Below are 23,986 nucleotides of genomic sequence, written 5' to 3' on the forward strand. Positions count from 1 at the left end.
TTTTTTTTTTTATGAGATGAACTCAAAAATCGAAAACTTCTTCCACATACATTGGGGACTCAGAAAACCAGAGTTTATAATAACGGAAGCATCGGTGGCAGTAAGTGTAAAATGCCGCCACCGCTTTTAAATAGTTGGCTTATCAAGTTGAAGGTTTTTATATCAAGTTTGACAACCAAATCAGAGCTTGATCACAACCTATATTTTGATTTCAAAGTAAGATAGTAACTTTTTATTACGACGGCTACAATAAACATTTCCCTAGCATAGAACTCAATGTTTTTTGTGCTCAATATGTTAACAAGCAAAAAAAAACACTGCTTTGTTTCGTTATCACCCGGTGCTGCCGCTGAGTAGCATTCCCGCAAAGCGCTAGGAATTTTATTTTGAAAAGCCATCGCTTTTCCGGTTACATTTTGGACTAGCTGACGTCTCGCTCGTCGGCCGCCAGAGCGAGTCGTCAGCTCGCAGAGGCAGCAGGATGCGACGGGGTGCAGCGAGCGTCCTCCCGTCCCGCGACCACACTCATGGGCGTTTTTGTCGTCCTTTTGTCGATGCTGGGATCTAACCGGAAGCGGCGAAATGAAGCGGATGAACGTGAGCACGGCCGCCAAGACTGTCCCCATAGCATCACTTGTCCTCCCCACGGCATTTCCCCCATTCTTAAAGTTATGTGTGTTTGTGCGTAGCCACGCTGGAAGTCGACCCCCATGTGGCCGTCGGGAGTGGGCAGCCGGCAGCCTTGCCCGCGGGAGTCGGCGCTGCGCAGGGCGGCCATCAGCGGCAACGTCCTGGCCCTGCCGCCGCACCACGTCCCCGGCGGCCGCAGCGTTCGCGTCTTCATCTGCGCCAACCCCGACGGTAAGAAAACATTGGGCAGCTGTCACGTGCAGGCTTCGAATTGGGTCCACAAGTTGACCTCGGGTTCAGATAGGAGCGGTTTAACCACCTGTGGCCAAGCACCTATATAGTCAGATGTGTGCACCGCTATACAGCCTTGAAACTGCTGGGTCAAGAAGCAACCCAATTTGGGTCAAAAATTGGAATGGTGAGCTAACTTGGGTCAATTTGACCCAATTTTCTGTGGGTTGTTTTGTACCGATTGAAAACCTTTTTTTCTTTCTTTTCTTTTTTGTACAAAACAACCCCCAAAAAATAAATAACCCAAAGGTGGGAATGAATGACCCAAGTTACTGGGTCAGCCCAATTTTAACCCAGCCTTTTTAAGAGTGTACACTTCTAAAATTTAGAATCTAAATACAATAAATATCAAGATCATCAAACATTGTTAAAACGGTTTGGTCAAAACTGGGTGAAATGGCGAACCCCGTGTTGGGTACAAAACGGACCAAGCCCATGTTGGGTGCATTATTAAAACTGCTGGGTCAAAAATTGGACCGACCTGGTAACGACGGTTAATTTAACCCAACCTTCTGGGTTGTTTTGTACAAAATTGTAGCAAACTTTTTTTTTTTCCTGATACAGTTTCATTTTAGAGCTGTCACTATCAAATATTTTTTGACCCGATTGAGGGTCCAACCTTCTGGGTTGTTTTGTGGAAAATTGTACAAAAACAAACCAAAGATGCGTCAAATTGGCCCAAGTTACCCGGTCAGTCCAATTTTGAGTTAAGATTTGGATCCAACAAGGAAGGAAAACGTACACTCTAAAAAGTAGGGTCAAAAGTTACACAATTATGTATAAAAAATGGACCGATCCACTTAATGGGTCAATTTGACCCAACTTTCTGGGTTGTTTTTATACAAAATGACCCAATTTTTGGACCCAAGTAAAGGTTCTGACCAATATTTATGAGTTGTTTTACACTAAAAGACTCAAAGTTGGGTCAAATTGACCCAAGTAGAGGATCGATCCATTTTTCACCTATAGTTGGGTTATTTTTGACCCAACTGTTTTTAGAATGTAACATGCGGATGAGTTAAAGTTACCAAAAAAGGGGTTACGAGCTGCACCTTAAAAATGTTGGGTGAAAAATTGAACCGACCCGCTAACTTGGGTCGATGTGACCCAACTTTGAGTTGTTTTGTACAAAACAACCATAAATTGTTTCATACAAAAAAAGGGGTTCTTTTTTTTAAACAAACCATAAGGTTGGGTCAAATTGACCCAAGTTACTGGGCCGGTGCAGTTTTTGGCCTATAAATAAATAACACATACAGGAAGGTAAAGCAGCTATACCAAATTGGATGTTCGATATCACTTCTTTTTTTCAGACCGATACGTACGGGTGTCATATAATATGGCTTTTTTGGCCATTCAACTCCTGAGTAGTCACCGATACCAGGTACCGGTACCACTTGTACTATTGATACATAAAATTTCCTAACAAAAACAATGACATAATAAAAAAATAAAAAAAGCTCTACAGCTACATCCGAATGTATTTTCCTTAAAAAATGCATGAAATTAATGACAATGGTCTATTCTTCTCATTTCTAGTTTCCATATACCGATATCTTGTATCGGTACTCGCACATCTCTAAGAGAAACACAATAAAACGGACTTGTGGGACCAGCTCACCACTTGCGAGCATCCAATTCGAATGCCTGAAGAGTTCAAACGAACCTCTTGTTGATATCAAGAACAGGGCGATTTCTCCATTATGTATTTAGCGCTCAACATCTGCTAGCACAGATGTTAGGCAAACTGACATGGGCTCCATCACTCACATCCAAATGCATTTGTATACAGAGGGGGCGGGGGGGGGGGGGGGGGGGTTCCCTGCCTGTCCCATTTACAACACAAGCATTTGAGACATCTGGTCTTGGCGGCTAGCTAGTCCACGCCGCCTTCAGCCTCCTCCGGGTCATCTATTGATTTTGCTCACTGGCTTTTCGGAAGGATTGCGACGCTCCGCATGTGTAATCTTGGCTCGAATGCGCAAGCTATGCAAATCGTATTTTTCCACGTTCATTTTTTCCGCTTTATATGGCGAGCTGACGGACACGTCACTTCCCAAAGCGCGTTTTTGTCTCGTATCCCGGGCGTGCGTTGAATTCCAAGCGCGCCATACATCAGGTGACTATAAATCACCCTCAGACAGTTTAATCTGAAAGCTTTCAAACACAAAATGATGAAGATGTTTATGATTCCTCGGCGTGATGGAACGAGAAGCGACCATTATCTCCGCGCTTCAATGTGACATTTCGCCGGCCAGCTGTGGGCAGATGCATGTCCGGACGCAGCCCCCGAGCTTGGCTAAAGATAGACGAGTGAAAGATACGTCAGACTAAATTTGCCGGTTTGGCTTGCGGGGCGAGGGGCGTTCCCGCGCAGGTCTTCCTGTCGGCCATGTTTTGTTTGAACTGTCCATCTGCGCCCTCCAGGGAAAGAGAGCGAGCTTGTCCACATCGATTACGGCAAGCATTTGGAGAGGCGGGAAAAAAAAACGAGAGGGGAGCAAAGTGGGACACAACAACAAGGCGTGCGCTCTCACTGGACGACATTTCAATTCAACATTCGCCTGAATGATGGCAAACGTGATGATGGAGGCAGCAAGCCTAGCGTAGCATTTGTGCACATTAGACCACATGTTACACACAGAGAACAGAAACATTAATAAGTATTTAAATTAGGGCTGGGGGAAAAAAAGTCAGCCAAGTCGGATGAGTTGACTTTAACAACATGACGACTGAAATTGTCTGCCTGGTGCGCTAATGCTAATCGCGATTGCTAACCGTTTAGCAGAGGCTATTTTTGTTGGTGTTTCATAATGGCCGTGCACATAAGTTAATAATTAGCAGTTATAGCCACTCAACTCATCTCATGCAGATACAATGATGTATGTGTGAACTAAATGGTGGTTAGTGTTTATTTACCTTAAATGGTAAACGCTACTGCGCTAATGCTAATCGCGATTGCTAACCGCTTAGCGGAGGCTATTTTTGTTGGCGTTCAATAATGGCCGTGCACGTAAGATAATAATTAGCAGTTATATCCACTCATTTCATCTCATATAGATACAATGATGTATGTGTGAAGTAATGGTGGTTAGTGTTTATTTACCTTTAAAGGTAATCGTTACTTCGCTAATGCTAATCGCGATTGCTAACCGTTTAGCAGAGGCTATTTTTGTTGGTGTTCAATAATGCCTATGTACAGAAGATACGAGTAGTTTTATCCACACAATTCAACTCATGTTCAACTTTAGTGGATGAACAAAAAAAAATTATATTACTTGATGGAATAATCGTTAGGTTAATCGATTTTGCGAGCATCCAATAAGATGACTACATTGCTAAAAACAGCATATTTTCCCATAATGCTTGCACATGCGCAGTCAATAACCATATTGCATTATGGGGGAAAAGTGCCAAACCTATATCATAGTAGACATAAAAATAAATCATCTTGGTCTTTTGAGCACAGAAAGTACCTGTATGTGCGGCAGCCATCTTACGTTGCCATGAACTAAGCGTGCCTTAACTTGAATACATTGATTTCTTCACTGCATTTTCACACTATTTACAAAAAGGCCACAGCGCTTAGCCTCACTCAGTCACACACTGACAAACAAACCTTCTCCCGTTTGCCTTCAGACACGGAAGCAGAAAGGAATGCATTGAAAGAGCACGTGTACCCCAAACTACGGGACTTCTGCAGGGAGAACTACGGCATTGAATTCCAGGTTAGTCACATTTGCTGTAATTTCCCGTCACGCTCCAGAGGCCGCCTTTCACCTTCCATGTGAAGCACTCGGGACCTTAAAGGACCCCCCCGGCGCCGCACGCGTCGGTCCCTTGACGTTTAAAGCGGACAGAAGGCCAGCAGAGATAAGGCGCCTGGCGACGAAGGCTGGCACGAATCTGGCCGCGGATAAGGCGCAATGACGTGAGGGCTTTTCCCGCTTGTCGCTCTCCCTTTCGCTCCCTTCTCCTGGCGTGGCAGTCCCGGGCATTTGCATTGCAAATCGACATTGGCACGCACAGGGAGATTGCTATCAGAGTTTGTTCGACAAATCCGGGAGAGCCCTTCGAGCCAAGCGGTAGATTTGGGCTTCAGATAGTTCTTGGAAAAGCGAGGAACGATTTGGGTGTGACGCCAGCTCGCATTCATTCTTATTTTAGGCAGGATTGCAATTCCAGTGTTTGGCTCTAGTGTAGAATATAACCTTCGGAGGTAATTTTGGAGCGTATTAAATCGTTTTACTTATTGTGTTAACTCATTCACTGCTGTGGGCGTTTGTATTAGTCAACTGGAATCGAACTTCAAGCACCTCACACTCCAACAAAGTATGTATTAGGAGTGTGAATTGCCTAGTACCTGGCGATTTGATTCGTATCACGATTCATAGGTCACGATTCGATTCGATACCGATTAATCCCGATACAAATCTCTAAATTGACTATTGCGATTTTTTTTTTTCTCAAATTTAGAAAATACTAATCAGTAAACTTGTACATGTACACTGTAAGATTTGTATGAAAATGTATTTATTTATCTGAAAATTCAGGCTTATAACTGAGCCACTGCATTTAACAAACAGGTTGCATGTCTGAACAGCACTGAAATAAAATATTAAGGCTTAATGTTCCATTAATATAACATTCTTCCATGCTTAATGTGTGAATCCTAACCCTAAGTAAGACGTTTTGTTGAATAGTTCCATAAAAAATTTAATTGATGTTTAAAAATAGATTCCGCCGCATATTGAATCGATTCGAGAATTGCGCGATACATTGCCGAATCGATTTTTTCTAACACCCCTAGTATGTATGGTGTATTTGTTGAGGTAGATACTTTGTAGTAAAAACTTGTAGAAAGAAGAGGTGCAACAATTAATCAATTAATCGACAACTAATCGATTATCAAATTAATCTATCATTCTTTATAATCGATTAATCACTTAGGTCCCTTTTTCAATTTAAAATGGTACAAGTGCTTGAAATTTCAGCTTCTAAACAGTAAACATTTTCCGATTTCTACTGATTTGCTTTGTCTTGAATCAAAATAAAACATTTGTTTTACTTTAGGAAACAATTATCAATAATTGTGCCGATTTTGTGACATTTTATGGAACAAACCAATACCTTAATTGGTTTATTTTTGGTGCATTTTCTGCACTGTCAATTTGGAATAATGTCTTCTTTTTTTTTTTATTATAAAAGGATAGTTTCATTTTTGTTTTATAGTTTAAAGTAAAAAAAAAAAAAAGATTAATCGATATTGAATCAATTTTCAGAACCTGATATTCATAAAACCATTTATCTGTTATTTTAATGTATTTTTCCCATAAATTCAAGTCAAGTTTATTAAGTCTCAAAGGTCTTCACATGCCCACAGTTGACAATTATCAACGACATCCCCCGATCGAATCACAAGAGGGCAAGGAAAAACTCAAAAACCCCATCAGGGAAAATGAGAAACATTGAGAAGGGAGATGATCAAGCTACAATTTACATGATTTGTGATATTAAACAATATTAACTAGGTGACTAAATTCATGAGACAATATAATTTTAAAGGTCTAAATGTTTGTTTGTTTTTGTATCTTTCTGTTTTCTTTAAAGTTACTGTTCTCAGGAATTGAAATGTATTTTCTTACATTTGCGAAAAACCTGACTTAAACACTATACATTTATAATTATTGAATGAATTATGAAAATAATATGACGACAATGTTTGTGTACGCTTCAGTGATTATAATAACACAATTTACTTTCATTATCAAAACTAAACTAAATCATTTGGCCAGTTATTGCCTCCGGAAAATTTAATCCGGAATTCAATTTTTCTGGAATTTTTATCATGTCCTTGATTTTTAAGAATAAATGATTTTCCATAAATATATGTACTGTATATTAATCAATATTGGATTGAAATGAATTTAATCGAATCGAAACAGGAAAAAAATCGAAATTGAATTGAGCTCTCAATGAATCGAAATCGAATCAATTCAGCAAGCATGACCCCTTAGCCCTAGTTTTAAAGTATTTTTAACTTTTTATCATGATGTTGCTTTAGGTTTTAAAACTATCCCAACTATTGTGCTTAATAGATGAACGCACTCCACGTGACGTTTGCATCGATCTCTGTGCCTCCCAAGACTGTACACGGCTGATCTGATTAACGTTGTTTTCTTTTCTTGGCTTTTTAACCACATTTTTTAATTGAGAGTTGTGCCTGAATTCAAATCAATCTTTAAAAAATAAACAAATAGAAGCAGCAGATTGGAGGCGTATGAAAAGGGTCAAGTTTGGCGGATTATTTATCGGCATCGCACTTTTATCGAGCGTGTCTAAAATAATACTCGCAAACAATTAAACAGTCTGTTTCCCGGGAAGTGTCAATGGGATTTAACACTTGTGCCCAAGAAAACATGTTGAGGAGGAAACGGCTCCGAAAATTCACACGTGTCCCTCGGTATGACACATTCCAGAGCCGTGGCGACGGGAGGATAACGAGAGACACACGTCGCTAGAATTCCTGGCGTGCGTGACGTAGGAAGGAAAATGTGCAAAGACACTTTTGGCTTCACAATGTGCAGCCACGTGCCCGTCTAGTGATTCAGCTTGCTGTCATGATGCATGAGCATGAAATGATTTATGCAGAAGAGCTGCAAACACTCGCACCCCGCCGCTCACACGAGCGTACCCCCCTCCACGTCCGTGCCACGTGACAAGTTGGCGCCTCGGTGGAAACCGGTTTACTAGAGCTGAATTAGGGATCACTGCAGCAGCGGGAGTCAAATTGCTCGTCATCTTTTGCTTTGATTTAATATTCATGTGCCATGGCGACAACGCGCACGTCAGCCGCAATCCGGTCTCTTTCCGGCGGCACACACTGACACACATATGCTGGGCTGATGAAATCCGAGTCTCCCCGCTCCCTCGCCGCTTGACTCACTTTCTTCCCAGAATCTCATTGCTTTCTGAGGACGGAGCAGGATGAGGGAGATGGAGTGGATTTGGGGGGGGGTACGCGCCGATGGGGCAGTTACATAACCCAAGGGTATGTAAACTTTCAAGCACAATTGTATAGATATGTCAAAGTCAATCTTGTGTGCGGACATGTAGCAGTACCGAAATAAATGAGGGCTACCCACTATTATTTCAATAATCGATTATTCTGTCGATTAATCGATTAATTGGATTTTTATTTCTATTCTGTTTTTTATAAAACAGGACACTATTTCAAATTGACAGTGCAGAAAATGGACAAATAGAAACAAATTAAAACCCAGTGCTTGATTTGGAAGTAAGTCGTAACATGTCAGGAAAAAAAGAGCAAGAATGTTGATTTCTTTTTTCCCCTAAAGTAAAAACAAATGTTTGCAAATGTTTTATTTTGATTAAGTCTGCTTACATGGAGGACTACAGAAATCAGATATTTACTAGGGCTGTGCAATTCATTGAAATTCAATTACAATTTCAATAATTACACTCCACAATTACAATTTTGGCATAATCGTAAACAAAAAAAAAAATATTGCACCTTTTTTATTTTAAAATGACTAATTTAATAAATCGTGTTTGGTCTAAAAGGAACTTACATAACTATAGTGTTTCAAATAATTGTATTTGTCTTAATATTTTTAAACGTTTAAAAAAATGTGTTTTGTACCAAAAAATAATCGTTTGAATAATCATGTTTTCAATTATTACCAAAATAATCATGGTTATCATTTTTTCCATAATCGAGCAGCCCTAGCTAAGAGGCTGACATTTCAAGGATTTGGGCAATTTTTAATTAAACTAGGTCTCAAAAAATGCTAATTGATTAATTTGACAATTGATTAGTTGTCGATTAAGCCTAAAATAAATTAATTTAAAATGAACCCTGAAAGCTGATGTGTAATATTAACTGACAAAAATGAAAACGAGATTATTATAGTTATAGTTTTATAAATGTGGGGTGTAGTTTGAGTTAGTTTTTTTTAAGCATTTTCATTTTTGTTTCACGAATGATTTTTTGTCAATTTTAGTTTGAGTTATTGTTAGTTTTCATTAACTATAATAACCTTGCTGAAAAGTCATGCCACGGTACTGTATTTTTAATTTTTCCCAAATTTTGCTTACTTGTTGGCAGAGATCTTCCTGTGAGGAATCTTAACGAAAGAAATGATATGTTGCATGAACTGATGAAGCAGATGAGAGGCAAAACGTCTTCTAAGACAGAGCAGTTCAGTGACGATCAATTCCATGCCCTAATGGAGAATATCCACAAGCATACTTCACCTCGAGTGACACGAGGGCTGTATTTCCCCTCATTCATGCTATAAATAAGGAGCTTACGATATCTTGAAATTGGAACCACCACCCAAAAAATGTTTGCCCAAAAACTTTTTCTCGCCGACGGGGATTTCATACCCTTTCTTCTTGGGCTTCATGGGCATTATCCCAATGTTTAACTCATTCACTGCCATTGACGCCTATAAACGTCAAAAAATAATTTTAACTATTTCTATTCGTTTAAAAGTGTTTCCCACTTTTGTTAACAAGAATATGAAATGCCAGACTTTTTTTTTTATAATCTTTTTTTTTTTTTAAAGAAAATATTATTCAAAATTAGGGGCGTCAGGCAATTACATTTTATAATTGTAATTAATCGCATGACTTCAATAGTTAACTCACGATTAATCAAAAAATTAAAATCTGTTCTAAATGTACAATTTTTTTTTCTATGTTTTCATACTCCTGTTAACAAAAGTGGGGAATTTTTTTTTTAACTAATAGAAATAGTTCAAATGAATTTTTGACGTCTGTAGCCGTCAATGGCAGTGAATGAGTTAATAATCTAACATTCAATAATCGGGGAAAAAAAATACGACTTTTCCTGCATTTGACCTGCCGCAGGCAAACTCCTTCCAAGGGCGTTAGAAATCCGCTTAGCAGAACTGCTTCAGCTCTTACGTAAGCAACCAGAGTTTAGGGCAAGAGTGGGAGAGCGCTATCAAACGGGGAGGATTGGCAAATTGGCATGAAGCAAAAAGAGAGATGGAGGCCGCCAAATCCTGTCTCACAGGAGCCCTCTTTCTCCATTAAAAAAAAAACAACAACTTCAAATGAATTTCATCTTTCATTTCATTCATGTGCCTGCTTGCTTACCTTGGATTGTGAACTGCCCATTTTCGCCTTCATCCATCTTTGCATTCCTCCGCCCTGCAATGAAGAGGCACAAATTTAATCAGCCTATTCTCTTGCACACATGCACGCTCGCTGAATAGATACGACTATTAATTTAGCTCTTGATTACAACGCGCCCTCACGGTCACCTGCGAGAACCCAGCGGACACCCGTCATAAACTCACTCCATTTCCTCCCTTGGCCGCGGCTCGCCAGCACGGGGCCCGTCGCGGGAAGCAGATAAGTGACACTGATACGCCGTGACTGATGTGGCAAGCTGCGAGCTTCCTCCAAATCGATCTATAATCTGCCCAGGGCTGCGGCAGTGTCAGATTCGACCCTGCTTGGAAATCAACAACCAATTTTTTATTTTTATTTTTTTTGGGGTGGCTCAGGTGGTGGACCTCTACTGGGGCGTGGACCCAGAAGAGTGGGACAGTCCGGAGCTGCAGCGGCTCAGGATGAAGCTCCTGGAGGAATGTTTGAAGACGTCAGCGGGGCCGTGCTTTGTTGTGAGTAATGACACTTGTACAAATGAGTCATGTGAAGGCAGCTGCAATTTTAGGTTCGGAAAAGGGGCAAAGGGGGCGACGGGAGAGAAGGGCAGCGGTGACAGGTAGAGTAATGGATGCTGAATTATTCAAATAGAACAGATCTTTTTATGGAGGTGAGATGGAGAGGTAATGCATTATGGGTGGGACAGTATCCCAGCACTCTTGAGAACATAATTCCCTTCTCATGACCTGACTGAGTTTTGTTTTTGCGCCTGCGCTATTCATAGTTTTCATTTGCGTCATGACATTGACATGAAATTGCACAATGTCATGTGACTGACGTCCGCACGTGCTAATTAGGGGGTGTAGCTGCAACGGATTTGAATCAGAAATCGGTTTTGATTGAACTGATCCCTTAAAGGCCTACTTTGTAGCTAGAATTTATGGCGAGTAAATTTTTGTGCATTTATTTAAGTATCTTGGGGCTGGGCATCTTTTTTTTTTTTGCAAATGAAAGTATGGTCAGTGAGGTTGTACAGTAAGTACACGTTACGTCTTTACATGGGACACTAATGGTTGAGATTAGGAAAAGGCACAGTGAGGTTGTAGACAGTCAAACAAACACTTCTATTTCGACCGGACGGACCGGGTTCGAGTCTCACTTTTTTTTTTTTTTTGCGCTATTTAACATGGCCGATAGAGGTAGCTAAACTAAAATACGTAACGCTTGGTCGTAATTTGGCACCTTTTCAAAACTACCTATGTGGTCGTATTTATTGGAGGACTGTCTCGGTCACCCTAACTTACCCACAACCAGCTAACTACCAGTCAGTAAAGTCACCTCCATGGCGGCAAATACGCTACACACCTGACAAGCATCATTCTCACGAATGGATGAGAAGGAAAGACAGAGAAGCCATGCTAATTGCTAAAATAATCCAAGACTGACACGACTAGCGCGTTTCACTCCTAAATTAAGTGTTTGGGGTGATTGAACCCACTTTTCCGCGTTAACGTGTAGAATATCAAATTTTGGACAACAAAATAGCAGGCAAATTAATAAGTGTTTCCAAAGAAAGTTTACATATGCGATGCTTTGCTGGACATTAGCCAGAAGGAGTGGCCTATAATCTTAAAAATAATGAGCGGTTCGGAAAATGAATGAATAATATGCAAGTAGTATAAAATGTATAATATATAGTAGGGGTGTGTCCAAAAAAAATTATTCTATAAGAATCGTGATTCTCATTCAGTACGATTCAGAATCGATTCTAAATGTCCCAAAATCCGTTTTATTTAAATTATCTTATACTGTCTTCCCTTTGTTTGTGTGTGCCTTTATTGGCAGCGCAGTTCATGTTGTAGCCGATTTGGCCACTTGGGGGCAGCGTGGTTCCACGCGTTCTGATACACTGTTAAGTTGTAGCCACATTAGCGAGTAGAAGGAAAAAGTCACGATTAAGTTATTCCAATAAAAGTACCGCAAGTAGAGCACTAATTAGCATTAGCGAGTCAGACTGGAGTAGATCATTACGATTCCTTGAACATCTATAAATTGAAGCAAAAATCATTGTCAATCAAATCATTTTGGATCAAAAACCGTTCTTAAATCGAAAATAGATTCTGAATCGAATCGCACATCCAAAAATCGGAATCAAATCGAATCGTGAGACATTCAAAGATTCCCACCCCTAATATATATCTATCATAATATTGACAACTAAGACTATAGCCATGCCATAGTACCATATCAAACCGAATCATAATCACCATTGAATCGAACCAAATTGAATCGTTCCACTTGAAAATACGCCATTCTTGAGACCTATCGCACCCCATGTATTGAATGCGCAACCCTCGCGCTAACGTATATGATTTGTAAGCAGTTGCAGGGAAGTAGACAACCAGGGGTTTTTCCCAGGTAACCTTGCTTCTTGCATTGAACAGTTAATATCCTCGTAATTCTCCAAAGGTCTCTCTCTCATAAAGACTTTTTTGTCCTTGCGTGCTTCAAAGCCTCGACGGATGGCGATGACATTGCAGGTAATACAAGCCGGGCGCCGTCGGGCTAAATGTCGAGTTGAAAAGAAGCGACGCCGCTTTTGCGCTCGATACGCGCTGATTTCGTTCACAGTCCGTAATCTCAACAACCTTAACCCTGACTGACCCTGGGCATTGTCGCACCAATCGAGGCAAATATATCTGAAGCACATAACACAACACTTATAACATATAAAAGAAAGTCAACACACCCCTGTTTCAAATGCCATGTTTTAGTGATACGAGTTATTTTCATCACATTTTTTAAATATTAAAAAACCTGGTATATGAACAAGGGGGTGTACTTTTTATATCCACTGAAGGTCCTTTTTCACCCTTTGCTTATCAGTTTTCCTTTCAGGCTGGCTAACTCAGCAGATCTCGTGATTTTCTGTTTGATCCCACAATCATGCAAATTCGTGAAAAGCTTCCTCAATTGAAATTACAAAGTGTGTGTGAGCCTTTCACTGTGTTATATGAGCGGCATCAACCCCCCACTCCACACACACACACACACACACGTCTGCACGTGACACACCTGGACGAGGGGGCTTTTGTCTAATCTGTCAATAAAGAAGGTTTCCATGGTGATTGCGTGAGTTGCCATGGTGATGGTAAGCATGACAATGAGCCACAACTGTCTTTTCATCTTCTTCTTCTTCTTCTTCAGCTCTCCAACGGTCTCAAATTCCCCCCCGTGTAAAAAAAGACTCGATAAACGCCTCAAGGACGCGTCTCAGCTTCGGTGCCTCCACTTCTGCTTTTTCTCCCATTTGCCAGTGAAAGAAGAGAGTTAGGGATGAAGTAACCTTGATTTTTGTTTTTTTTCCCTTTCTACTTCTGCTCCCTATTGTTCGTGTGATGTAAGGCTAACATGATCACCTTGTCCAGGAGGCTTGACCCACCAATGTGGAAAATGATCCATCCAAATTGCAGTGAGGGAGCAAAGCATTCACTGGAAGCTCAAGTGGGATGCCATTATTGCACATCAGTTGCCGGTCAAGATCATGCATCAGATCAATTTTGTTGATTGATGGAGCAAGTCATTGTTTTTTCTTAAATGCTTTCCCCTGCAGGCTCATAAGCAAGATTGTAGCTCGGCAAGTACAAATCCTGGAAGTAGGGTTTTGTCTCATCTTTGGCATTTTCTTGCCTGGATACTGTAATAAGGTATTCCTTTGGAATGAAAGCAACATGGACGCATGTCAATATCACAGAGGAGGCTGTCGAAATCGAACTTTATTTGCCGCGTTCACTGCATCTGCTGCTATTTCCAAGGCAACCAGCACAATCCCGGCCTGTCATGGCTCCGAGGCACCATCGCCAACCAGCATGCGAGCATAGTTTTCCAGTCCCTTGACTTGGAGTTTCGCGTCTTTGCCCTGAGGCTAGAAGTGTGCCGCTACACAGGATGTAAAGATCAGCCAGTCGTGTCATGGAAGGCTTCATTTCTCTCTGAGGTTGTCCTTGAATGTGGTGGAATATGATGCGTTTCAAGAAAACCCAGATCATTTAAGCAGATACTAAATAAACTGTCACTTAAAAAGTCAAACTCAAATATTACATTCGATGATGCCACAAAGAGATTGTGATGTTGTGTAATGGTGATGAAGACGGAGGTGGTTTTGGTGATGATGATGATGATGATGATGATGATTATAATAACAAATGGGCCCACACACTTTCTTTCCCTCACAAATCTGCATCACCATATTTAACTGCTATATTAGGTCTAGTGCTATTTTTCTACACGTAAAATAAATCTGGCATGTTCTTAATTCAACAGCCACTGACTGATTGTTTGCCTTGCTGACATCTTCCTGTTCTTTTGTCATCCTTCAGGGTTTGGTCGGAGAAAAATACGGCAGCATCCGAGTGCCAGGGGAGGTGGAATCGGCAGAGTTTGAGATGATCTTGGATGCTGCAGTGGAGGCCGGGCTGGACACACACATCTTGGACGAGTGGTACTGCAGGGATGAAAACTCTGTGCCACCCGCATACTACCTCAAACCAAAAGCCCAAATGCTTAAGAACTACCAGAACTCAGTGAGTGAATTTTTTGGATAAAATAAATGCTTCTCACCTCTTCATATTTTCCAAGTATAGTACATAAAGTGCACTTCCAACTAATTCGTTTAGCACCTATATTCAGCTGTCAAGCAATTTTGCATGTGACTCAAGTCTGCAGGGTGAAGTCAATCTGTCCTTTCCCTGCCTGCCATCCAACTTAGATGGAGTCCAGCAGTGCAGCCAAAACTAAGAATGACAAGGCCTGGAGGAAAGTGTCGGAGGAGATCAAGCGTATCTTCCGTACGGCGGTTCTGCAGCTTCAAGAAAAGGGGACAATGCCGAGCACTCAGGCCAAGAAATTCCTTTGCTCTGGTTAGTTTCAGGTCTGCTTTTGCTATTTCGCCATTTAAGAAGACAGCTTACTCCTAATTAGTCTGTTATTTTTTCAGTAGAGATTCATGTGCCTAACTTTTCCTTCCAAACTTGTGTCTCTTGAATCTAATTAGGAAGCCACTGTGTGAAAAAAAAAAAAAAAAAGACTACACAGGAGACACTGGCAGAATTTCAGTCAGAAGGCTCTTTGCGGGGGAGCCTCTTTTACACTTCATTCGCTGTTATCATCTTTGGCTCTTCTTAAATGAGGCTCAAGGGATCAATGTAATCACTGGCAAAAATGGTTACTAAAGCTTTTCAGATTATCTCCTGAAAGAACTCTTAAGCGACATCTTAAGCTGTCTCTAATTGGAGGTTTTAGGAAAGTAGTAGTAGTTTTAGTTTAGGTTTCCACATGCACTTATAGTCCATGTGTTTAATAGTTTGTTTTGTTTTCTTCTCATTTCAGCCTTGGAAGATGAATTAGACTTTGCCCTCGGAAAACAAACTCCTGCCTTTCTCAGGAAATGCGTTTGCTACATTCGCAAGATTTCAAACTTTGACCGCTTCGCAAAACTCCCAGAGATGACCCGCTACATGGACATTGTGGTGAGCAGCGAGCGCATCATGCGCAACCAGGAAGCCTACGAGCGCCTGCTCAAAGTGCGGGACGAGTTCATACCAACAGTGGTGGCCGCGTCCAACCTCCGTGTTTATTCCTCGGTCACGCACTGCGACATGAAGTTAGGCTACTCCCAGGAAGTGGAAAGCCACTATGTGGAGGGACTATGTAAACAGTTCTATGAGGACATGGTGGATATAATTCAGGCCACAGTACAGCAGAACTTTGACACAGAGTCTGACTCGCTGTACGACGAGATCCTGCAACACCTGTCCCTGTGTAAAGCCTACTCAGCACTGCATGAGTACAAAACGGAGTCCTTGGATTATGTGCAGGAGTACCTTTTGCCATCTAAGGGAAGTAGGATGAGTCCGCTTGTAGTGCATGGGGGACCATGCACGGGAAAGACATTGCTACTTGCTGAAGTTGCCAAACAGGTGAGACATTTTCAGTATCATTTCAACAGAAGATGAGGTTAAATATCTTTCAACACTTTCTTTCAGGCCTATGCATGGCTGCAGAAAGAGACGGGCCCTGAAACAGATCCTGTGGTTATTGTCCGTTTCATCGGCTCTAGTCAACCCTCCACAGACTTGCGCACCCTTCTCCAGAGTATTTGTGAACAGATTGCAATAAACTACCGCTGCTTGATTCACTTTTTGCCTAACAAGATCCAGGAAATGAGGGAGCTTCTAACCAATCTGCTTGGAGAATCCACCTTCCACAGGCCCTTGGTCATCATCCTGGATGCACTGGAGCAGTTGTCAGATGCCGATGAAGCTCGCAAGCTGTGGTGGCTCCCCATACAACTCCCTCGAACAGTCCGCATTGTAGTCTCAACATTGCCCAATAAACATGGAATCCTGCAGAAGCTCCGACTTGCAATTCATGATGAGGACAATTATGTGGAGTTAATACAGAGGGATCGCAAGGTGTGCAGCCAGACCTTGAAGCAGCAATTACTTGGCGTAAAGAGAAAGGTCACCTCGGGCCAACAAATCTATGTCAACGAGGCTCTAGCAAAGTGTACATTGCCGATGTTTGTTAACTTAATCTACAGAGAGGTGGTGCACTGGAGGTCTCACAAAGATGTGGATGAGAAATCTCTGTGCTCTACAGTACATGAAAGCATTGAACAGTTATTCTATTCAGTAGAGAACAAGTTGGGCCAACGATTTGTCTGTAGAGCATTAGGGTATATCACCATGGCCAAAGCAGGGTTAACTGAGATTGAGCTGGAGGACATTCTTTCTCTGGACAACATAGTCCTTGGTGATGTTATCGTGGTATCTTACCTCAAAAATCCCTTAAGAATCTCTTGTGACTTGATAGCGAGGCTCAAAGAAGAGCTGGATGGTTATCTAGTGGAACGTCAGGTGCGGAACGTCACCCTGATGGTCTGGGCCAACAGGCATCTGCATCTCATTGCCCAGAAGCTGTACCTGAGCAACGAGGAAGACGTCCACCAAATGCACAGCCTCCTAGCAGAGTATTTCCTGGGGGCGTGGTCAGGGGGCAGGAAGAAGATCTTCACTTGTGACAACAATCATTTTACGTCCCAAAACATATCACATCACAAAAATCCCCACCATCAACAATCCCATGAGAAAACATCATCCGACAAGTACTCATATGACAGGCAAACTCCCGAGCAGCCTTGGGTCTTCCAGTGCAACCTTCTAGAGCCTGATATTTTCTTTGTCAACCACAGGAAGATGACAGAGCTGGTGTTCCACCTCACTAGAAGTGGTCGTACTGATGACCTCATGTTTGGTGTCATCATGAACTTCAGCTGGCTATACACAATGATCAAGATCGGGCAGTTTGAAAAGGCTTTAAATGATATCGACTTGGCTTACAGCTACACCCAAGAAAAAGAGCTGAAGTTTCTATCCACTACTCTCCGTAGCATCAAGGTAAAGGTATTGAAAAACCCAGCGTCACTTTCTGCAGAACTGCAGCAAAGGCTATTGCCTGTTGTCACCTCCCTGCCCAAGCTTAGACATCTCCTTCTGGAGTGTGACAAGGATGGTCCCAAGTACTGCTCAATTGTGCCTCTTCACTCCTCAATGGATGTCACTTACAGTCCAGAGAGGCTACCTTTGAGCTCAAGTTACATGCATATCGTGGAGATCTTGCCCACTCTAGCACCAAATATAGTCCTGGTAGCCCTTGAAGATGGATCCGTTAGCACATGGGACGTCGAGAGTAGACAACTGCTACGGCAGATCGACACAGCTAGATCTGTTGTGCTGGGAATCAGGTTAACCACTGATGAGAAATATCTAGTTGTAGCCACGACTAAAAACACACTCCTTATCTATGATAATCATAAATCCTGCCTTTTATCAGAAGTTGAAATCAAAGGGTCTAAACATGGTGGCGTCACCGGCGGGGTGGCCTTTATCAATGGCTTTACTTTGTCAACTCATCATGCTTTAGCCTGGCTTGAGGCCAGTAAAGATGTCAACGTCATTGACTTACTTTATGGCTGGCCGCTCTATCAGTTCCATTGCTGGTATGAGGTGACCTGTGTGCAGTGCTCACCAGATGGAATGTATGCCTTCTGCGGACAGTACCTCAACACTGCATCTATCTTCCATCTGGGAAATGGGGACAAGTTGGCCACTGTTACCTCTGAGTTTTCTGGGGGTTTTGTTAAGTCCATTCTTGTCCTAGACACACTCAACCAAATGGTGATGATTGACAATGAGGGGAGCCTGTCAGTATGGAACACCAAAGAGATCACCAATCCACGTCTGATGGAGGATTACGACTGCAGAGGAGATGACAGTGAAGTGGTGAGCATTGAGCTTTCGGAAGACCAGCGCTCAATTCTGCTTTGCAAGGCCAGAAGTATTGAGGTCCTAGATACGAAGGTATGGAAAATGGTGGAGAAGTTTAAAGCAAAACGTAGTGAGCGCTTTGTAGCTGCAGTTCTTTCCAAGAACGGACAAAGTATTGTGGCCTCAATGGAGAACACCTCTTCGATCTTTGTGTGGAGGAGGGACAGCGGGCAATGCATGGCCAGCCTGATCGAGATATCAGGGGCCATTGTCAAACTCATCAAATCCGTCCACCATAACCTGCTTCTTTCTGTTGCCAGCAGTGGAGTGTTGTCAGTCTGGGACATTGACATCATCACAGCAATGTCCAATATTGACAAAACAGGCAAGAAGATCCAAACATTGCAGTTGTCTGGCAGAGAGGATTATGTGTTTACCATGGATGGTTCAGAAGCGGTCCACAAGTGGAACTTCAGCACTGGATTTATAGAAACGGTCTTCAAGCATGAGGGCGTAGTAGAGAACTGTGTGCTAACCTCCTCAGGGGATCTAATGGTAACTTCAGACGACAAGTGCAGTCAGTACATCTGGCAAACCAACACTGGGGAGAACATTTTTCGCATCAATGGACAGAAAATATCCCAGCTGCTAATCACTCACAACGACCAGTTTGTTGTGTCACTCTGTGAACAAAACGCCTCAAGAGTCTGGAGACTAGCTACAGGACACAAAGTGTGCAACATCTTGGTCACCCTCCAGAACGCCGTGATCACCACAGCCAACACATTCCTCGTTGGCACCTCCAAAAACAAGCTCCTTGCCGTCAGCTTGTGGTCAGGCAGCGTATCCAAGAAGTTCGTGTGCGACGACGGCATCACCATCGTCAACTTCAGACTAATTCCTGACTGCCCTGACTGTGTCGTGTTCATCACATCCACAGAGACCGTCTTCATCTGGAATGTGGCAGACGAGGCTGTTTGCAGGCGCGTCCAGTTGCCAGCCAACTTCCTTAAAAATCTAGAGGACTTCCAAATCTCGCCCAACGGCAAACAAGGAATTGTGTCCAAAGGTGACGAGAACATAAACGTGCTGGATCTACACAGCGGTAAACTGAGACTTGTCCATGCCGCTGGCATAATCTGGCGCCAGAAATTATCACGAGACGGCCGTTATCTCGTATACGTCTGCTTCCGCAACTGTGATGAGGATGACGATGCCGGTGTCGTATCCAATCTGATCGTGATGCGACTTGCCGATGGGAAGAGTATTGGCACATGCTCCTTATACAAGACACCCACTTTCCTTTCGCTCTCCCAGAGAGCCCTGAACATCATCATTGGCTTTGAGGACGGCAGCATTGGCACATACACCGTGGTGGACCGCGTCGACGCCGCCCTCAAGATCAAGATAGCCACGTCCAACAGCCGACAGATTGTCAACAATGCTTCGCAGAAGGTCCGTCCCAAATGCGGCAATCATTCCTTTAAGACCATTGCTGACTGCATTTGGAGGGAATCAACGGAGGTTTTCTCCAGGGACAGCCCGATCAATGTGTCTGACTCCGGCGAAGGTGAGTCTACTACGCCTACAAAAAAGACAGAGCTGCTGCAGTGAAAAAAGAAGAGTGGAGATGTGTGATGAGGTTTAGAATCTCGGGAGGGTTGTAGTTGACTCTTGTTTACAGCCACGTGATTCAGCTGCAATTGTCAGGCGTCTGACTATCTAACCGATCTCGTTGTACCGTTTTAGTTGATTTTACATTCAGACGCTCGGAATAAATAACACAAGATGGAAACAAATTCTATGAGATGCGAGTTTGCCATTATGTGTCCTTTTAGCATTTGAAGAACAAATTATTTCAATGTATTTGTGAACATTGTCAAAGCCATTCCAGCCATCTTTGCCACTTGTTTTGTCCAATATGTTAATTTACATCGTGTACATTATGCCATCATGTTCTACAAAAAGAGTGCTTTTTTTCATTTTTTTTTCATCAGATGGTATGTACAAAAAACAAACACGTAAATGTCTCTTTTTGGCTGCTGCAATTTGTGCAACTCTTTAAAATGTTAAGTTGTGCTTAATGCAATCAAAGTGAGTGCCTGGAATTTCTACATGTCCTTTACGTGCAGACTACAAGATTTATGAAAATGCAGGGAATTTGTAAACACAGGACAGTATACACACACACACACACAAAAACGCAAGCTGCGAGTTGCATTGCTCTTTGTAACATCAGTTGTAGAAACTTTGTGGAACGTTGACTGTGAATTTGCAGTTCCGTTAACGTGTAGGCTGTGTGTTTTAAAGGGGTACACCACTAAGGAGCATTCAGTGTAGCATAGCACCATACATAGTCACGCCTTAATCTGTGTACATGCTTTGGGTCTAGTGGAGTTCAAGTGTTGAAATAGAAAAGGACAGTTATTAGTCGTCCGTTGTTTCACTGAAACAATTTGGCCCTGTGCATATGTATTTACTGTAGCGGTTTAGACACAAGGTGGAAGCACTTTATTGGTGGTCTGTGAGAAATGAGTAGATTTATTCCAATGTGCAACATTGTATTAGATTTTTTTTAGGGGATCTAAACAGAATTTGCCTACAGAAACAAACGGGGTGTCCAGGTACATTTAGGTGTTTAAAACGGAAGAGATGGTATATTCACACGTGGTAGATAGTTGTTAGTAGTAGTAGTAGTAGAACAAATATTATATTGAATAGCAGACTGTACTTTCAATGAGGCCAATTTTGATATGATAAATAAATGCACAACCACAGTTTTTATGAGCGTCTTTACGACAAAGTGAGCTCACAGAATGCACACTGGGTGACAACAGAATTAGTAGTCAGGTTGAAAGTATGAAGCAAAGCCACACACTCTCCTCACCTTGACAGACTTCTCAAAGGGCTACTCTAGTACATTTACTCATTTTCAACCGTTCAGATGAAGGCCCTTGGATCCTTTTAAACAAGGTAGCAGGAACAAGCTTTAAAATATTTGCCCTCAAGAGTTTCTTATATATTATATATATATATATATATATATATATATATATATATATATATATATATATATATATATATATATATATATATATATATATATATATATATATATATCATAATATGTAATTACCAAAGTCCCAATGGTAGTTCAGTTCATTTTATTTAATTAGGGTTGTTGTGTAATTATATTGTTGCCAAATTGTTTCAGTGTTGGACTGTGATTTTGTTTATGGTCAAGAAAGTGTGCTATCTCTGTTAAAAAAAAATAAAAAATAAAAAAGTTTAAAGAGTCCTGCCCGAATATATTGGAATGCTAACTTAAGCGTATATTTGAATGTGGCCATATGGACGCCCGTAAATGGTATTAATAACTGTATGTTAAAGTAACTTGAATGACTTTTAATAACTTCTTTGTTTGCAACTCATAGTTGACATACTGGTGATGAATGTTTCTATGGTATTATTTGTATTGTCAGGATTGATTACCTGTTTAGAGATTTATATTTTCATAAATGTTGTACTTTGTTACAGAGTTGTTAACTGGAACTCAAGCAGAAAAGAAACGTATGTCCGAAGCAATATGAATAGTGTGTATGCATTGTTTGTATGGAGCATTTTAATGAAATAAAATGGATCACTTTTTTGCCTCCACATGGTCGCTACCTCTGGATTTTTAATTGACGACATTGACATGTGTCAATAACCTCAAGCACACACACATACACACGTTTCGTTATGTCACACACAGCTGTTAAAGCATCTGGTAGGCCAGTAATTGCTTGTCTCCGCTTGACGACAAATGCTGGACAAGCGTGGTGAATACGTCTCCAACGCTGACTGAGATTGTCATTGGAATGAGGCGATGTGTGTGGTTTGCACCTGCGCAGGGAGCTACACACGCTCGCACACTTGCCAACAAATCCAGAATGATTGGCCAATGAAATGCCTGGGGCTTTGGGCTGCTGTTTTAATTTCCCTGCGGTGTCACTCTAAGCCAATCTGTGTGTGTTGGCGCATGTGTGGCTCCTGTCTCCACGGCAACATGGAGTCCACAGGCTTGGCCACGCCCTTCATTCTCATGATGGTGAGATCACGTCTGTAGGGGCTGCCTGCCTGTCCTCACGACTAGGGCTCCGCACACACATTTGCCCTGCAGCATCACACGGCCGTGTAATTACCATGCGTGTTTGCCTAGCGCCAGGTCTCCACAGGTCACGCTTTGCTTCCTACACTGGGTACAGTGCGAAAACGCCTCTTTATTTGCTGGGACCCAAAATAGCCTTGTCATTGTCAGACGTATTTACTCTGTGAGCCAGGACCCTCCTTTTGTCATCCCAGGTTTTTCCATCTAGAACATGTATTCGTAGCAACAGGGTAGCCTCTGACTCACCCGGTTTCTTTGCCTCCCTCCTACCTGAACCCTCTGGCAGCCACAGATAAACCAGACAAGACAAAACACTTTAACCTTACCTTGATGCTGATGAAAAAATATTTTCACTATAACTGCAGTGAAAAAATATGCAGAATGTTCTCACAAAACGTGCAACCACCACATCCTATAACATAAGGAGATGGACAGCTTCCCCTTTACTAGCACTGACTTTAATGAGAAAATAAGAGATGCGCGAGGTCTCTAGTACTTCACAGTAAACAAATTTGTCCCCACAAATCAACAATGCGTTAAAATTTCTACAAATGGACAATTCCGAATATCTGGGTATTTCTGATATGTCTGCAATGTAACGCAATGCATATGCTTCCTTTACACGTTGTAAACAAATGGTGTTTTGTATTGCTTTTGCCTGTGACTAGCATACAAACTGCAAATTGTTATAGTAGTCAAATTACATTTTGAAATCCAAATTATCCTCACTAATCAAATTACTGTACAACGGTCCAAAGTCCAATGCTTTTCAATGAGTTGATAGTTTCCTTTCACCGAGTTGGCCGACATTTTGCCTTGTGATGTAAGCTCGATCGGAATTGTCAATACAATCATTAATCATTACATTAAAAAAAAAATATATATATATATATATATATATGTATATACTGTTACAACAGTTTGCTTGATATTCCCTCCATAGCATCTCAGTTTCTTGAAGTTTTTTTTTTTTTTACTAAAGGTGAAATCTTACCACTGTCGAGAATCTGTCATCTTTCCTCATCCCTCCTGCTCTGTATTTCACTTGCAAGCTTCGTTGCCCAAATGGCCTGTTTGTTTCACCTACAAAATACGCAACATAAAACTCATTGGCCATTTCCCCGCCCCTAAAACTAACTTCCGTAATTTTGGAATGAAATAATAACTAACCGAATCCTTGTTAAAACTTGAAAACAAGCAAACATTTCGCTCAACTTGTGCGCTGATTTCAATTTCCCGCTCACTTCCGGCAATAAAGTAGGACCACGCTGATTGGTTGCCACAATTGCACCGTCTTAAAGGTACAGTACCCAAATAACCAACGCACGTCATAGGCTTAGTAAAATCGTTCTTTAGGTGATATTACTTTGTGATCTATATGTAATTGTTTTTATTCCAATTGAACTGTACTAAATGAAGCTGAAAA

General features: G+C 41.7%; 1 protein-coding gene and 1 long non-coding RNA gene across 3 annotated transcripts in view; one reads left to right on the forward strand and one right to left on the reverse strand.

The window, feature by feature from the left end:
- The window catches only part of LOC147159357 (uncharacterized), a 60,540-nt gene extending 36,759 nt beyond the window's left edge, over positions 1–23,781 (reverse strand). For both annotated transcript variants that reach the window (XR_015090534.1, XR_015090533.1), the window contains exons 1-2: positions 23,555–23,781; positions 10,069–10,122 (exon numbers count right to left, since the gene is read on the reverse strand). This is a non-coding gene — a long non-coding RNA (uncharacterized LOC147159357). The remainder of the gene's footprint in view (positions 1–10,068; positions 10,123–23,554) is intronic.
- On the forward strand, positions 432–21,431 carry nwd2 (NACHT and WD repeat domain containing 2). The gene is made up of 8 exons (XM_086059688.1): positions 432–597; positions 690–861; positions 4,561–4,649; positions 10,482–10,598; positions 14,463–14,666; positions 14,852–15,002; positions 15,472–16,061; positions 16,128–21,431. The coding sequence occupies exons 1-8, from the start codon at positions 583–585 to the stop codon at positions 20,022–20,024; spliced, it is 5,235 nt and encodes a 1,744-aa protein (XP_085915814.1). The 5' UTR covers positions 432–582; the 3' UTR covers positions 20,025–21,431.
- Positions 23,782–23,986: the final 205 nt, after the last annotated feature.

The sequence above is a fragment of the Leptonotus elevatus genome, chromosome 17 (assembly GCF_054856555.1).
Source record: "Leptonotus elevatus isolate MCC_2025b chromosome 17, RoL_Lele_1.0, whole genome shotgun sequence".
Classification (NCBI taxonomy): Eukaryota; Metazoa; Chordata; class Actinopteri; order Syngnathiformes; family Syngnathidae; genus Leptonotus; species Leptonotus elevatus.

Bases quoted from the DNA above. Each gene is read 5' to 3' on its own strand.
- nwd2 (XM_086059688.1), top strand. The intron at 4,650-10,481 runs GTTAGTCACATT...GGGGTGGCTCAG, and splicing joins ACTACGGCATTGAATTCCAG to GTGGTGGACCTCTACTGGGG. The intron at 10,599-14,462 runs GTGAGTAATGAC...GTCATCCTTCAG, and splicing joins CAGCGGGGCCGTGCTTTGTT to GGTTTGGTCGGAGAAAAATA.